At 44.6% G+C, this 17385-nt stretch overlaps 1 protein-coding gene across 1 annotated transcript in view; it reads left to right on the forward strand.

The window, feature by feature from the left end:
• LOC138574566 (complexin-4-like) overlaps positions 1-14184 on the forward strand; it is a 28401-nt gene extending 14217 nt beyond the window's left edge. Inside the window, exon 3 of the mRNA XM_069649417.1 lies at positions 7824-14184. Within this exon, the coding sequence (XP_069505518.1) occupies positions 7824-8042 (219 nt within the window). The 3' untranslated portion in view covers positions 8043-14184. The remainder of the gene's footprint in view (positions 1-7823) is intronic.
• The last annotated feature ends 3201 nt before the right edge of the window (positions 14185-17385 follow it).

Below are 17385 nucleotides of genomic sequence, written 5' to 3' on the forward strand. Positions count from 1 at the left end.
CAAACCTTGTGAAGGCCAATGCTCACCGGCACCCTTGTTTCCAGACCGGAAAACTACCAGTCTACCTGCCGGAGCCGCTCTGCCCGACAGGTCTGACCCTGCCGGTCGCAGTGGCTACCGTAGGCAGACGTGTCACGGGAGCACTGACACCGTTTCCCCACTCCCCCAATGGGAATGGGGATTAACAAATGTACCGGCGCCTGACTTCCCAGGCACCGTACTTGTACTAGCTCAGTGGCACCGGGAAGTCAGGTGCCGGTAAATTATTACGGGTCTGGCGGCAACCCGCCGGTAGCACCCGCAGGGTTACCGCCGGAGTCTAATTTCCCTAATACAACCAATTTAAACGAGAATATATATTAAACAATAAGTCGTAAACAATTAGACGAGAATTTGCCACCTGAGTCAGCTTAGACACCTCTCTTTATTTGTTGAAAATATGTACATAGTTTTAAAAAACAAAAGGGATTGCTCCAAAACAATAAATATGTTTCCATTGGACCGAAATTCAAATCTTATTTCAGGGAATATGAGAGGACGAGGTCAGGCTGATGAAGGTTTGCCACCAGACAGCTTTGGCCTGTGTAACCAGATTCCAGTCAGTGCTTCTTTTTTGGTTGATTTAATGTCTAGGAAATGCGATATAGCCCTATCCAGTTTTTTTCCATCTTAGAAATGTTTTGCTTTTTAAGATTTTTACTTTTGTGTTTTGCTTTTTAAAAATGTTGATCTTATAAACAAGTGCAATATGTAATGTTGCTTTCTTTGCATGGAAATAATATGTGAAAGACCATAGTTTTGGTTGAAACACAATAAAAAAGAAAAATGGAAATAAAGCAGCCAGCCCCATTGGCCTTGAAAAGGCCAGAGTTTGCCCTGGACGGATGGAGTGTGCATCTTTCTAGAACAATGACCACATTTTGCCACAGAATGCATTCAGCCACAGAATTCATGGATACAGTAACCAGTTTATGCACATTTCCATAAGCCCTGCTAAACTTAAATTGACGTTGGCCCACAGGAATTGGCAAATCGAGAGAGGCTTACAATTTTGGCTCCTATAGTTAGAACTACATGAACCTTTCTAAAAAACAAATATATGCAACCTTTTGGGAAAGTTTCCTAAATGTGTGGTCTGGGAGATAATACTGAAATTCCCTAAAGTAATTTATGAAAAGGTGAAGTATAAAACTGCTAGTTGGAGTGACATGAAACTTGAATGTGAAGTTGATATCTAGCCTAGAGTGACTGTCCTGGACACAGGGGCAATTGTCTTGTGAAGAATCAATGTGCTCTGGGCACCGTGTCTTCTGGTTACACACTGACCCACCCGTTAGACCCACCCGTCACTGTCCACTGGGCGTGTGCACACGCTACTGTAATGACAGGGAATTGTTCTCGTTCACTGTTCACATCCTGTTCTAAAAGACCATAGAAATTCACTGAAAAACCTCTAATAATGGGATGTTATAGATACTAAACTGTTAGAAGATGCTGGTTTCTGCTACCCTTGGTACACCCTTCACAACAATATATTAATGTTAATGATAAAGGATATTTATACAGCACACTATCACCACTGGAGTGGTCCCCTGGTGCTCTGGCGGCTCTGAAAGGTAAGAGGGTGGGGTGTAAGTGGGACATAGCGGGACAAAGGTAGAGGGAGAAGATTATGATGTACTGTTGGCAGCTTCAGTTCGGTTAGCTTCGTTCGCTGAGCATGGGTGCGGTTTATGGATCGTAGACTCCCATGTGCTATTGTGCAAGACTATGTGTGGTTTCCTTTGTTGATGCAGTGTAGTGAAGTGGGTGCAGATTGCTGCGCAAGGATGTGGTTGTGTTTGTTTAGCGTTTGAGAGGCGCATGTAGAGAGGAGAGTTGAGATTTAGCAGTTGGGTTAGTGGGGCTTTTCTAACCTTGTTGCTTTGGGCATTCGACACTCACTGAGTCTCTCGCCGCGTTCTGCACCAGTGGTCTTGTCTCCTTGAAACTGTTTTGTGGTCCCAGGGTAGAAAATAGGTGAAAAAGCCCTCCCCTCATTGGGTCGAGAAGTGTATGGTATTAGGATCATTCTTAGGTCTCCAGGCGGTTGCCTTCCGTTGCCTCACTGGGTTTCTAGGGCTGGTACCTGCCCTCTAATTTGTAGGTGCTTCCAGTCTCACTGGGTCCGTTTATTGGTTAGTGCTCCCTCGCCTGCAGTTAGGGTGTCTTTCCTTGGGCAAAGCCGAGAGTTGGATGGTGGTTTGGGAGTGGGTATGTCCTGGGATTATCTCCCTTCCCGTCTTCTGCCTACCAGGTGCGTTCATCGTGGCCCGTTTTATTTTTAGTGTTTTCTTAGTGTTTCTACTCGTTCCTGTCGAATTGTGAGACGAAGAGCCAGGTTTTAAGTGATTTTCTGAATATTAAGTGATCCTTTGTATTTACCTATTTCTTTCAGGGGTGTTCCATGTTTTGGCTGGCAGGTGGGAGAATGATGATCCTCCAAGTTTTTTTCTTGTGTATGGTCTTGGTTCCAGGTGGATGTTATTTCTTGATCTGAGAGTTCTTATCGGCAGATAGATGGTTATTTTCTTTTGTAGGAATTCTGATCATTTGTCATGAATTGCTCTGTGCGTAATGGACATGGTTTTGAATGTAATTCGCTGTTTGATTGCCAGTCAGTGTAGCATTTTTAGCGCTGGGGTGATATGGTCCCTTCGTGATAGTTTGAAGAGAGGTCTAGTCGCTGAATTTTGGATACGTTGCAGTTTCTTCAGTAGGTGTTCCGGCATTCCGAGGTAAAGGCTGTTGGCATAGTCTGTTGTTGACATTATGAGAGCAATGATGGTCAGTTTTTTATGAGTGAAGGAGAGGAATGGTAGGATTCTTTTTATCGTCTGTAGGAGGAAGAAGCATTTCTTGATAATTGCTTTTGCTTGCAGTTCTAGTGTGAGTGCATTGTCCATTAGGACTCCAAGGTTTTGACGGTGTGGGTGCTGTTCTTAGTTCTCTCAGCCATGGGATATATTGGCACCGTGTCTTCTGGTTACATACTGACCCACCCGTTAGACCCACCCGTCACTGTCCACTGGGCGTGTGCACACGCCACTGTAATGACAGGGAATTGTTCTCGTTCACTGTTCACATCCTGTTGTAAAAGACCATAGAAATTCACTGAAAAACCTCTAATAATGGGAAGTTATAGATACTAAACTGTTAGAAGATGCTGGTTTCTGCTACCCTTGGTACACCCTTCACAACAATATATTAATGTTAATGATAAAGGATATTTATACAGCACACTATCACCACCGGAGTGGTCCCCTGGTGCTCTGGCGGCTCTGAAAGGTAAGAGGGTGGGGTGTAAGTGGGACATAGCGGGACAAAGGTAGAGGGAGAAGATTATGATGTACTGTTGGCAGCTTCAGTTCGGTTAGCTTCGTTCGCTGAGCATGGGTGCGGTTTATGGATCGTAGACTCCCATGTGCTATTGTGCAAGACTATGTGTGGTTTCCTTTGTTGATGCAGTGTAGTGAAGTGGGTGCAGATTGCTGCGCAAGGATGTGGTTGTGTTTGTTTAGCGTTTGAGAGGCGCATGTAGAGAGGAGAGTTGAGATTTAGCAGTTGGGTTAGTGGGGCTTTTCTAACCTTGTTGCTTTGGGCATTCGACACTCACTGAGTCTCTCGCCGCGTTCTGCACCAGTGGTCTTGTCTCCTTGAAACTGTTTTGTGGTCCCAGGGTAGAAAATAGGTGAAAAAGCCCTCCCCTCATTGGGTCGAGAAGTGTATGGTATTAGGATCATTCTTAGGTCTCCAGGCGGTTGCCTTCCGTTGCCTCACTGGGTTTCTAGGGCTGGTACCTGCCCTCTAATTTGTAGGTGCTTCCAGTCTCACTGGGTCCGTTTATTGGTTAGTGCTCCCTCGCCTGCAGTTAGGGTGTCTTTCCTTGGGCAAAGCCGAGAGTTGGATGGTGGTTTGGGAGTGGGTATGTCCTGGGATTATCTCCCTTCCCGTCTTCTGCCTACCAGGTGCGTTCATCGTGGCCCGTTTTATTTTTAGTGTTTTCTTAGTGTTTCTACTCGTTCCTGTCGAATTGTGAGACGAAGAGCCAGGTTTTAAGTGATTTTCTGAATATTAAGTGATCCTTTGTATTTACCTATTTCTTTCAGGGGGTGTTCCATGTTTTGGCTGGCAGGTGGGAGAATGATGATCCTCCAAGTTTTTTTCTTGTGTATGGTCTTGGTTCCAGGTGGATGTTATTTCTTGATCTGAGAGTTCTTATCGGCAGATAGATGGTTATTTTCTTTTGTAGGAATTCTGATCATTTGTCATGAATTGCTCTGTGCGTAATGGACATGGTTTTGAATGTAATTCGCTGTTTGATTGCCAGTCAGTGTAGCATTTTTAGCGCTGGGGTGATATGGTCCCTTCGTGATAGTTTGAAGAGAGGTCTAGTCGCTGAATTTTGGATACGTTGCAGTTTCTTCAGTAGGTGTTCCGGCATTCCGAGGTAAAGGCTGTTGGCATAGTCTGTTGTTGACATTATGAGAGCAATGATGGTCAGTTTTTTATGAGTGAAGGAGAGGAATGGTAGGATTCTTTTTATCGTCTGTAGGAGGAAGAAGCATTTCTTGATAATTGCTTTTACTTGCAGTTCTAGTGTGAGTGCATTGTCCATTAGGACTCCAAGGTTTTGACGGTGTGGGTGCTGTTCTTAGTTCTCTCAGCCATGGGATATATTGGTTATTTTCCTGATTTTTGGATACAATCATAATTTCTGTCTTGCCTGGTTTGAGTTTGAGGCTCTTTGTGTTCATCCATTCATAGAGTTCTTTTAGGCAATCTTCCAGTATTGTATTCTCTTCTTGTGGGCCGTTGGTTGTATTGATGATTTATGTGTCATCTGTGTAGTTGTAGCAGTTAAGGCTGTGTCTTTTGATGAGCTTGATTAAGCGACTCAGGTAGATATTGAAGAGCAGTGGGGATAGAGATGATCCTTGTGGTAATCCACAGTTGGAGACTTGTGGAGTGGATTTGAAGGGTTTCATTCAGACTGTTTCCATTCCATCAGTTAGGACTTATTTAATCCAGAGTAGGGCTATATCGGTTATTCCTATTTCTTCTAGTCTTTTGATGAGGATGTCATGGCTGACTGTGTTGAATGCTGTAGTATCAGGGCACAGTTTGTGTTGGAGTGCACATTGTTTTTTAAATTGTCCCATATAGATAGGAGTACCGTCTCTGTTCCTCTCGTGGGTCTAAAGCCAACTTGAGTTTGGTGCAGCTGCTGACATTTTTATTCATGTTCCTGTGCTAGTTTGTAGATGTAGGTTTCTTGCAAGTTTGCTGGGTAGGAAATGTTTGTGATAGGTCTGTATTTAGAGAGGTCTTCCACGTCGGCTGCCGTGTCCTTGAGGAGAGGTTTGATGTATGCAGATTTCAATGATCGTCGTACTTCTCCTGTTGCGAGTGACAAGTTAAAGAGGTTTCTGAAGTGTTCCAATGGTGTGCCCTGGTGAGGGTTGATTTGTAGATGTCTGGAGGGCATGGATCCATGGGGGAGTCTGATTTGTTGCTATGTTTGGCCAGTTTGATGAAAGTCTACATTGATATTTGTGGGAAGATTTTGAGTTTATTATGTGGTTCCACGGTCGGTGGGATGGGTTGTGCGTTTTGGTTGAATGGTCTGCTTTGTATGATCCGATGGATATCGCTGATTTTATTCTTGAAGTGGTCCTCAAGGTCATTGCATAATTTCTGTGAAGGTAACGGTGCGTTGTTGCAACTCGGTGGGTTCCTCATTTTGCTTATATTGTTGAAGTTATTTTTGGGTGCTGGCGGCTTTGGTGATCCGGTTGTCGTATTATTTCTTTTTTGCTTTTTTGAATTTCTTTTTTGTAAGATCTGATTTGTCGTTGGTTTTTTTCTGGTCGTATTCCTTTCTCCATTCTATCTCGAGCTTCTTGTTGTTCATTTTCATGGCACTGAGGAGGGGAGATGCTGTCAATTGTTTCGGCGATCATCTATGCAGTAGCTCTGTTTTTCCATTGAGGTCGCTTTCGTCTAGGCTATTGGGCGAGGGTTTTGTGATTTCAAGTTGTTCTGTTAAGTTGCTAGCTTTTATGATCTTTCGGTTTCTTTTAACGATACTAGGGAGTTTTTTGGGTTGTTCGGTTGCTTTAGTTGATAGAGTGATCATGTAAGGAATGGTGAGGTGGTTGCTCCAGAGTATCTGTATCGGTGGTGTAGTGGTGATAAGGTTTTTATTGGCGAAGATTGCGTCAAGCGTGTGTTCTGCTGTGTGTGTTGCTCCTTTAACCAACTGTTGTAGTTTCATTGTGGTGAGTTGCTAGATTAGCGATTTTTGCGAGTTAGCGTTTTCTTCTTCAAACCAGATATTTAAGTCCCTAAGTATTATCAGGGGTTCATGTTTGATGGCTAGGTTGGTGATTAATTCTGCAAAGTTGTCAACACATGATGTGTCATATGTCAGTGGGTTGTAGACCAGTATGAATTTGAGGTTTGTTTTGTGGTTAACTGTTAGGTGAAGAATTAGGGATTCACAGTTTTTCATGTATAGTGGTTTGTCTGTTCTTATTTTCAGATGTTCCTTGTATGCTACTGCGAGTCCTCCTCCTCTAATGTTGAAATTATGAGACTTGGCTGCTAACTGCTGTTTGTAGGACTTAAGGAAAGTAACCAACTCCCTGAAAAAGTATTTACCTAAAAGGTTAGATTACATGTAAAAAAAACAATGGATTACCTGAATCCTAATTACGCCCACATGGTTGTTAAAATGTTTCTAAATCAAACAAATAGATCGCTTTTGGACAAAATCACATGTGTTCCAAACGTATATTTATTATAGTTGGAAGAGATATGTAGGCACAATTTTAAATCTGAATATATCAAGCTATGTTTTATCATGCCTGAGATTAGCCAACACCTGACTCAAGCCCTGTAAGGCTCTTTCTCGAGGCTTCTGCCATAGAAGTGTTGTCTTCTGTCTTGCTCTTTTTGGGGGGGCTATGCCTCACAGCTTTGGGGCCGCTTTCACAGTATCTCTTAATTTTTTCATATAATTACAGTTTTGCTTTTTAGTGTCCTCATTATGGTGCTGACAGATGAGATTTTGATTTCTGACATGCCAGTGCCTGTTTTCTCATTACTTTAAATAATGCTTGTCAGCTCTTTGCTTAATGGAAGTGGAAGCCTTTCCACTTTTCACATCATGGTGCCCTCTTAATGAACTTAACCAACTTCACACACGGAAGCCTGCAGAAAGAGACCTGAAGAGCTTGAAAACTCTCTGGAGCCTCTGAATGCTATGCACATTTCATCATCAGACAGTGAGTGAGATTGAGGGCCTCTCTCCACCTTTGCCTTGAGCTGAGAGCCCCATGGTTCATGCTCCTGAGGAGTTATCCTCAAAACGTCTGTGGGACATTAGGGGCAGTCTAATGTGGCTTGCAGTGACCACAGAGCACCACAATACCAGGCAAAGAAAGGTCTTTCTAGGGTATCCAGAGACTTTTGGGATCTTGGGCAATGGAAGTTCGTAGACTTACTTCACCTAGGGCCCTGGGAGAGTAATCATAAGTGGATCCTCTGCTAGTTCTAGCGCTACCGTAACAAAGTCTAGTAGGCAATGTTGTGAAGTTATACTTTTTGAACTGACCACTCCTTGTATATTCTAGTATTACCAGAATCTTATGAAAGGGGTTATTTATGAAAAGGCTTGGGGGAAGTAAATGGTAGTGATTTGCGAAAATGAAAAGGGGGGAGACGGTCCATATGACGTCATGCACTAAAGTAACATTTATGATTGTATTTTCTTTACCTAGAGCGAGAGGGATGAATCCCAGATCCAGATGGTCGGGGGAGATGTAGAGCTCCCCCAGGACCTGGCAAAGATGGTGCAAGAGGACGAGGAGGAGGAAGAGGCTAGTGGCTCTATCCTGGGGATGCTGCAGGACGTGGATCTAGATGCACTGAAGACCAAAGCGCAGGGCACACTCACCGAGGTGAAGCGCGTTGCCGAGGAGAAGTGCACCATGATGTGAGAAGCCCACTATGAGATTTTTCCATGCTCCCTATCCACAGAATTCCATTCTGCCAGGAAGGTGGACCTCTGTGACCCCATAAAGACAATGCAGCACCCAGTGTGACAAAAGATCTAAATATGCATGGGGGAGTCAATATTCGCGACAATTTACCAGCTTAGAGTTCAACTGGCCTCTCACTGAGGAAGGTATTAACCGCCTCTTCCCTCTGCCCTATGTCACAGCGACACCATCTTGGCCGAACGCGGTGATGGCTCATAATGCTTTATGCAACGGGCTGGAAAGCGACTCTAACATCTTCCCTACCATGCTTCATTTGTGCTCAGCATTGCAGGGTGTAAAATCAGGTGAACCTGGAAACACAGACCACCGAAGATCATCTAGGCCCAGCAAAGACGTGAGCTTAACGAACCATTGGCCATTTATCTTGTTATGAGAGGAGCAGCAGTGGGGATGGGGCAGTGGAGAAAAGCTCAAGATATGAATTGCAGTCAGCACACAAACTGCACAATTATTGCTGTTATGACTATGAAATGGGCTGTCTCTTCTCTTTCCAATTATGGTGGCCAGAGAGAGATGAGATGGAAGGGAGCCAAACCAGATGGGTGAGGGACACCTTTCCTCCTATTTGGAACGTTCATGTACATGCTTTCTTTAGTTTTTGCACCATGCTTAGATGAAAATATGAAATGTTAAATCTGAGACATGTCTATTGTGTCCATCAGCATTTGCTGTATTAGTTGAACAACGCTGTTTTAGGCAGTCTACATTTTAACCCTGGAATGTGGCATGATGTCTTCAGATTGGCTGATCTGTTGGCTACACAAACTTGTGTAGCCCACGGATTGCTCATTATGCCTCATTGCAAGCGGCCCTTCTGAACACACATGGAGCAAATTGACAATGACCTCTCAAGTAGATTTATAAACTTTCAACTGTCTTGTGCCATGTTACTCTGGATACCATCAGTGAAGGGAGCATTGCCGAAGTGAAGAACGCTAACCTACCTGTTGAGTAGTGTAAGGAACCCATGGTGGTAACAGTCAAGACAGACACAAGTGATCACAGTTCACAGGTGTTTATTAAACTGTTTAAAGGGTTGGAAAAATGCCTAATCTAAACCTAGATGTAAAATGGGAGCAAGCTACGACCATCAAATAGTGATAAGGCAGTCCTAGTCACGTCTTGCCAAATAAAAAGGTCTATACAAAAAAAAAACGATTGCCAATCCTTACAACTAAATACAAAAGAGTGTGGGATAGGATTCCCAAGAAAGAAAGAAGGGTTCACAAATGATAAGTCAGGATGTAGTAACCTGGAGTCTTCCCTTCCCGTGTTTTTAGCACAGGACAAGGTGGGAATTTGGAGCACAGCACAGACTCTGGCTTTTCCCAGCACAAGCCTACAGTTCCATTCTCAGGTACCAGGTCCTCCAGTGGTTAAGTCTCTTTTCTACAAAAAGTGTTCACAAATGATAAGTCAGGATGTAGTAGCCTGGGGTCTCTCCTTCCCCGTGTTTTTTTAGCACAGGACAAGGTGGGAATTTGGAGCACAGCACACACTCTGCTATTCTCAGCACAAGCCTACAGTTCCATTCTCAGGTACCAGGTCCTCCAGTGGTTAAGTCTCTTTTCTACAAAAAGTCGCTTGCCTTCGAGGACCTGTTGTATTCAAAATAATAAACAAAAGAGTTCCATTCCCTCTATATGTTGGGTGATGCTTTTTCACCCCTGGCTCCGCCTCTTCCGTGTTCAGACCTCTCTTGAATGTTAGTTTCCCTCTGTCGGGTTTACTATGGCTTTCCTTAGAAAACTTCACTTATGGCATTCACAAATCTGAAGGTATTTTTAAACAGTGCACTGTGGACATACCTCTTCCGGGATCACCTTTGTCAACACACTGTTCATCGGAACTTTAGATTTCACCCCTTTCCATCGGCATCCCTCCATCAGTTTCATTCTTGCCAATCACACAATTTCCTCTCCTTCCTTACGATGTGAATTCACTTCCCTTAGCTTTCCATTTGTTGCTGGTCAAAGACTTTCAACTGTACAGCGGATTTTGCTAGACCCCTGCATGACCACTTTGACATTCTTCTCACGGCCCTCACATGCCTTCTGGTATCAGTAGTTTCAACAAGAAAATGGAGATCCAACTAGAGTCTCTTGCCGTACACCCACGTGGTGCCGGACCCTTTCAGCTGGCTTTCTCCTGCGACATTCACAGTTCTTTGAACTTTCCCTAATTTCAACTTTTATTCAACACAGTTCGGTTTCTTATCGCTTCTCCCCTCGGCTCACTGGCTGTGATGAACCGCTTGGCTTTCCTTGTATCTGGAGTCAAGGGCGGTACCACGGTAGCAAGCACCTTCTGTTCTTCTGCTTATCAGTTTAGGTGCGCTCCGTGTACCGTTGACATCTGCTGCAGCACACGTTAGCTTCTGTTCGAGGTTTTATGATTTCTTCCACAGAGGAATCACGGGTCTGGATCGGAAAGGGCAAAGTTGTTTCTCTCCTTGTCACCCGCTCGGTTCTCGCAGCTGGTTGCATGTCTTTATAATGAAGCATTTTATAACAAATGCACATATGATGACAATTATATAATGACAAAACATAATGAATTTTGCATTTTCTTTTTTTGGGGGGTGGTCCCCCTCAAGCCCCTGTTACCCACCCCTAAAAACACACCCCAATCATTTCGCAACAAGATTTAACCCTTTACCGCAACCCCCATACATTTTCGTTATGTTTTTCATTATACATTAATTCGATATAAAATGTAAGTTATAAAGACTGTATACCCTTGCAGCCTTTCTCCTCTTCTTGAACTGCCGCCCTCAGATAGCTCTGTCGTTGTGCTGTCTGCCTTGCTTCTAGTGTGCTTTCGTGCTCCACCTTTTATCCCTGTCGGGAAGGTAAAGGGCCGTCAGTTGTGAGTGATTCTGGTCAATTGCCTGACTTTGCCTGACCCTTGCGTTGGGACATGTCAGGTAAAGGGCCCTAATGTTAGTCTGTTGTCTCTCATGGTGTGCAAAGGTGTTCGTGTTAGAAAAGGGGGCGGGGGTTAGAGAGGTTGAGTATCCTATGTAGTAGGATAGTGAAGCAGGGTTCTGAGAAGGGGAATACTGTGCCTCACCCGTCAGTGTTCCCACTCTACTCCCCGAGGAACCCCCATCCCGGTGATCCTCCCACACTGGTCCAAACCCAGGAACTGGATCCAATAGCGATGTCCGTGTCCTGGCCACCTGGATGACAAATCCCTGGTGACTAGTTAGGGAGACACCTTCAGGTTTCTCACAGTAGGCATATAAAGGCAGTGCGTGCATCCACCGTTCATGCCATTTTGGCTCTTTTTTCTAGCTCATGAAAGAGCGAGGAGGGTAATATTAGCCTCAAAACCCCACTCTTGGACGTACCAGCAGTTATTATCCTGTAAACCTCATTAAACACCCTTGTTGAGTTTGGGACTTTAATTCAGTCTTACGGGCCAATAACTCCTGGTACGGTCACCGCAACTGTTCAGTAAAGCTTAATGATAACATTGGAATGTTGGCAAGCCATTGTAAACAGTGGGTGAGAAGAAGGATAAACCTGGATGTTTCTCTCTCCGTGTTCTGCCTTAACGCTCAATGTCTTCCTTAGCCAATATTTCTCCACTGCACGGTTCAGCGCACCTTCACCAACTGTTTTCTTTTGTTCCCAACCTCTGTAACAGGTCTTATCATTCCTTAGCCTCGTTGTGTACCCTCAGCTTTATATCAAGCCCAGAACCCGTGTTTGGGCCCAAAGCACTGGTTACAGTCCTTGCCAGTAATGATTCAATATAACACTGGAGCGTTGGCGAGCTATTGCTAACAATGGGTGAGCAGTGGGACTGAATCATTGTTACAAATCTTGATGTTTCCATCCTTACATTCCGCTTCAATACTCAGTGTCCACCCTCTCCAACATTTAACCAGGCTAATGCTTAATGCAAGGTTCTGCGCACCTTCTCCAATGATGTTCTAATGTTTCTAGCCTGTTTCAGCCATATTATAATGGTAACACAGTTGGAGGGGAGGGCTGTAACAGGTATGTGTGTCCCATATTATAATGGCATTGCAACCCTGGCAGGGTAAGGGATTTACATGTGCTTCATCCCTTAGACTTGTTATGTTTCAGGCTCATAACTCTGGTGTGGGGGATAACACCAGCTAAAGCCCTCCGCCCTGGGCGGTAATGGCAATTTACCACCCCTTTGAGAGCATTCATGGTGGCCAAGCCAATCGTCTTCAAGAGAATTGTGGGTACTATAAGCGAGTAATGCACAGTATCGTTCTTTCCTTCTTAGCTTGTTCGCCATGAAGGTTCTCTTCATTTTGGCCCTGATGCTACCTGTTTTCCGTTATTAATGTTCTCCTGCTTCCTTCTCTCCCCCCGTCGCTTACCACACGATCACACGCTTCTTCCTCCCCGCTGCTGGTCACCTCTCTGTCACCTACTCTCCCTCACACTCCATTCTTCTCTGTGGATCCCTGTTTCAGGTCCTATTTTCCACACTACCTTCTGCCCTGAAACAGAGCAAAGGCCGATCTGGCCCTGCTCCCCTGGCTCTCCCATTTGGGTGCTGTCCCCAATGTCTTTCCACCTTCAGCCCCCAGAAGCCACCCGATATCTCCTGCACCTTGCTGCTCTGGGCCACCCCAATCTGCCAGCACCGCTCTGCATTGTGACACCACTGCAACCTCCTCTGCCTCTCTGTGTCTACCGGCACTGTCATTTCCTTTTCTGGCAACTTGGTATATGGTACTGTGTCTCCATGACAACACAGCACTGTGTACATACTCCATGTCCTCAATTTCTTTCTTTTTGTGGTGTGCATTGTGACTTCTTCTGCCCTCACATACCAGGCCCATTCCTAGCAGCGGGCAAGCCAGTTCTGGATGAGAGGCACAGCAAGCAGGCCGTGGATAACTGCGAGCCTTTGCATTTTGACAACTAGGTACAGAACCCGGACACGGACGGAGCAAGGGGACAAACGCCCGACCTGCCCATACCCATTTACCTCCTTTGATACAGCTAATGGCTTAATATTCTGCTCAAAGGTCTTTCAAGAAGGCTCCCTTCTCCTAAATTAGCATCGCTTTGTGAAACTAAACATGCATAAACAGTGTGATAATGTCTGCATACAACTTGCATAATGTTATATTATAATTGATTATTTATTACGCCTAATACCCAGAGGTTTCTAAGTGCGTACCTGGGGATGGAACCCGTGTTGCACCACATCGTCTTGCTTCCAAGGCGAGCGCGTTGCTCCTGAGCTATCCTCCCGAGACATGCCAGATTGGAAGGTTGGGCGTTAATGTTGGACTGAAAAGGCTGCTTTTTTTTTCTGGCTTAATCAAAAGATCCAGAGAGAGGCTGCAGGAGTAGGCTGGTGTGGGGGCAAGAGTGGAGGGCCAAAGTAAATGGCCAAACGAAGGCATGTGAGATGGGGTGAATTGGCATTCATTTATGATATTTTAACAGGTGACTAGGCTAATTTTCTTGTTTGTGGGATGTTTTAGGGCAATCAAATGAGTGGCCCCATGTCATCTGAATATCTCTGGGGTTTCTTTCGAAAATCGTTGTTTTCTGGTATATGAATCCAATTGAAACAAATGACTACAGCTCCACAATGCATTGATCTGTTAAACGAAAGCCCAGGACTGCAAACATTCTCAGGTGACATGGAGTCTCCTTGACAAACTATGCTCTTTGCTGGGAGTCAAAACAGTTTCTGTAAGGATGGAAAAAAAGATCTTTGTACACATCGTTTTTTGCAGCCCTTTTACATTTTAGCAAAGTGGTCACAATTTGAAAGAAATTGAAGAGCTGAAGGCTGAGGGGATTGTACTTAGGTAATTCCCTTTTTTTTGGTGACGTCTGTGTGTGTTTTATTTATTATGAAAAAATGTATGTGTACAGGTAGAAAATAATGATTGCAGCATCAATTAGTGACAAAGGAATCCGTTCTGACATTGATTTTGATTTTGATTTATTTGTAAACGCGCACCTGACGAAATTAATCGCGTCTGGGCGCAGCTGTATCACAGAGTAACAAATCCACATCGATAAGAATGTTATCAATTGAGAACATTTTGCATAAACCAGTGACTAGACGTGTCTAGAGAAGAGTTTTTTCTCTTGCTGCTGGGGGTATTGAGATTGCATGCCCATGTGCATTTACGATTTGCCTAGAATTTCAATTGCAAGTCAAATTGACCATAATTGCATAGGTTTTACCAGAATATGTTGATATAAAACCTATGACAGCTATTGTCCTCATACACCAAGGAACTCACTTAAATGCCAGGTATTCTCTCGACTGGCCAGTTTTTGCCATCGGACAACAGCAACTAGCACAATTGACTAGGGATTTCAATATATTGGCATTGTACTAGCATCCTATAATGATGATTGGGTGATTATTACAGAGCTTCCTGTAGATGGCCCACTTTTAAGCTCTGTATTACCAGCCTGTTGAACATGAGCTATCCTCCCGGAATGTAACTATTTGCCGTAAGTTAACATGATATGCCAAGGAACTTACCCCATCACCCCAGCTGTTGCCACCACATGCCTACGTACACATGCCATTTTCTACATAGTGCCATCATATACTCTGGCACAATCATCATGTACCAGGTTTTCCACATTTGGCAAGTATTGTTATATTTTGCCTAGGTACACAGATCACATGGCAACAAGACTGCGTCCATGTCAAAGCCTTTCTATTTCACTGGTCTTTTGCTGTGGTGCTTTGAAGTCGCTTCGAGGCATTTTGTAAAACCTAACCATACTTGATATGGCTGAAAACTGCCTTTTTGTCACTACCACGCAGCTCTTTCCCTTTATTTAAGAGTCATTGGGCCTCATTCCGAGTCGGGCGGTAGGTGATACCGGGCACCAGTAAGGAGACCGGTGCCGGTAATCCCCTACCGCCCAATTCCGAGGTCCCCTAACGGGACCTGTAAGGTACGTTTGGTCGGACCAAACGTCCCTTATGGGTCCCGTTAGGGGACCAGGGCGCAAATAACGGGCTTGCCATTTGCGAGCCCGTTATTTGCGCCCTCCCCATTCCCATTGAGCCCTATGGGGGCTCAATGGGAATGGGGAATGGTTTGGTCAATGGGGATTTACCTGTCCCTCCAGGGTTGGAATGGACCGGTAAGTCCCCATTGAACCAAACCAGAGTCGGTACCGGTATGGGAGGCAGCCATCGAGCTAATTGCTCCATGGCTACCACCATACTCGGAATGACCCCTCTTGTTACACTTTCAGTTAAGAGCAAAATTGTTGGAAAACTAGATTAGAGCAGCGGCGATCGGTGCCTTTGCACAAGCACCATCTAGGAGAGTGCCCTTCATTTAGGCAACAAAAACAAGAGATAGAAAATGAATTCCTTTTTAAAATACTGTTGTATATGTTTTCTTATTATTAGTTTTAAGTAAAATAAGTGGTGATTTGGCACAGTATTAAAGCATATTAACATACCATAGCATATCAAAACAAGGAAACTCACGGGAACACACATGGACCTGCAATAATACACAAATTCCTCTGAGACTCGCCCACAGGAAGAGAACCAATGCCTCCACATACTGGTTCTGCTAGGATATAGCGGCACTGAAAGAAAACTTAAGAGCCCAGAACATAGCTGTTGAACCCATATGCATGCATACATGTGTTTGCCGATCCCATACCCTCACCCAGAATAATTTGGCTCACACATTGTTTGTCAAGTGTTGGCAATAAAAGGCCATAGGTTTCGATTGTACAGATATGGTTATGGAGATAACAATAATCACATAACATGATATTAAAGTACTTTTGGGCACCGGGTCTTGAGGTTACCCCCTCTGGCCCGTGCCCACCTTCTCATGTCCACGACTTGTTGTGGGCACCGTACAGTGCCTTGTACTTCTTATCCCTTGTTCTTCTCCCTTATTTGTAGGGTTGGAGGGTTTTTTGGTAAAAGAAGCAAAGGTTTGGAAGGCACTGAGTAAACAGTGCACCTCCTGTGTGTTTGGGTCCCCGTTCAGGGTCCACAAACTGTTTGTGTTTTCTCAGAGCATGCCTCTCTGTATTTATAAGACCCAGGTAAGGCCTAGGTCTTTGATATGTATAGTAGTGGGGGCTGTTATGTTTTAGCCCCCGGCCGGATAGCCGACTATCTGGCCCCCTGGGGGGGGCAGGTCTTTGAATCTGATCCCTGCCTGCCTGTTGGTTTCCTTAGGTGCTTAGCACCTTGCTGCATGAAGGAAGGGTGAGGTGATTGCACACACCTCACCCTTCCTCAGCATTGTGTTGCACAGACTGCGTGTCTCTTCGGCTTGGGGGAAGGAGAGGAGCAGAGAGGGGGAGAGGTTGGGCTGCCCCTCTCCAGGCCTGCTGATGGTAACAGCAGTTACCCTACCTCGCTTTGGGAGGCCCTGCAGCATTGCCCATAACTGGAAAAACAACCTCTTCCTCACCGAAAGAAATGCAGGACCATAATCCATTGCAAAGAAAACCATGGCTACCAGAAAGCAAGCCGACTAGGAAAACAACACAACTCTCGAGGAACTAAAGGACTCTCAAGGTGCACTAAATGCACTTCCTCTCTCCCTCGGCTGATTGGTTGACAAAAATACACCAGCACTGTTTAAATAAAGTCTAGAGCATGCTTTTCATGTAAAATCTAATTTGCCCACTCGTGTACATATTGTGATGATACTGATGTCCCTATCATTATATGCTTCCTGTCTGAATAAACTGGTAGCAGAACTAATATAATCACGCTAGAAAAGGAATGCACACCACACAACAAAAGGCTCACTCCCACTACCATACAAATACTTGATCCTCAATGCTGGTGAAACCGCAACAAAACCTTTCCTTCTTCAGCCTTAGCAACACACTGGTGATCACTCAATTCAACAGTTGTGTGAAATCTTGCGTTGAACTATCGTCATGTTTAATGTGTATGATTACCCCGTGATTTCCTCTCGTGCTGTCTACATAGAGGTGAGTTGGTGTTGTGTGAAGAGTGGGGCCTTCAAGCCTGGACATTATTTTAGAGCAATCCATCCCTTTTCAGTCCTGCATAGGACGGGTATGCCCTGACGTGGGTCCTGTGCGTCCTGTGCCTAACATCTCAAGTCACAACTCACTAATGACACCCAACGAGACTGAATTATGCTTGGATCGCTTGCTCTGTGAGCAAGCATTTTGGTCTGGTCTGCCCATTTTGAGGTGGAACCAACCCTGATTGGAGTATGTTTTTCGTCTTTAATGACATCTATAATGAAGCGGCAGGATGAAAACCATTGGATCAGATG

This window comes from Ambystoma mexicanum, chromosome 1p, assembly GCF_040938575.1.
Source record: "Ambystoma mexicanum isolate Mex_15411 chromosome 1p, UKY_AmexF1_1, whole genome shotgun sequence".
Lineage (NCBI taxonomy): Eukaryota > Metazoa > Chordata > Amphibia > Caudata > Ambystomatidae > Ambystoma > Ambystoma mexicanum.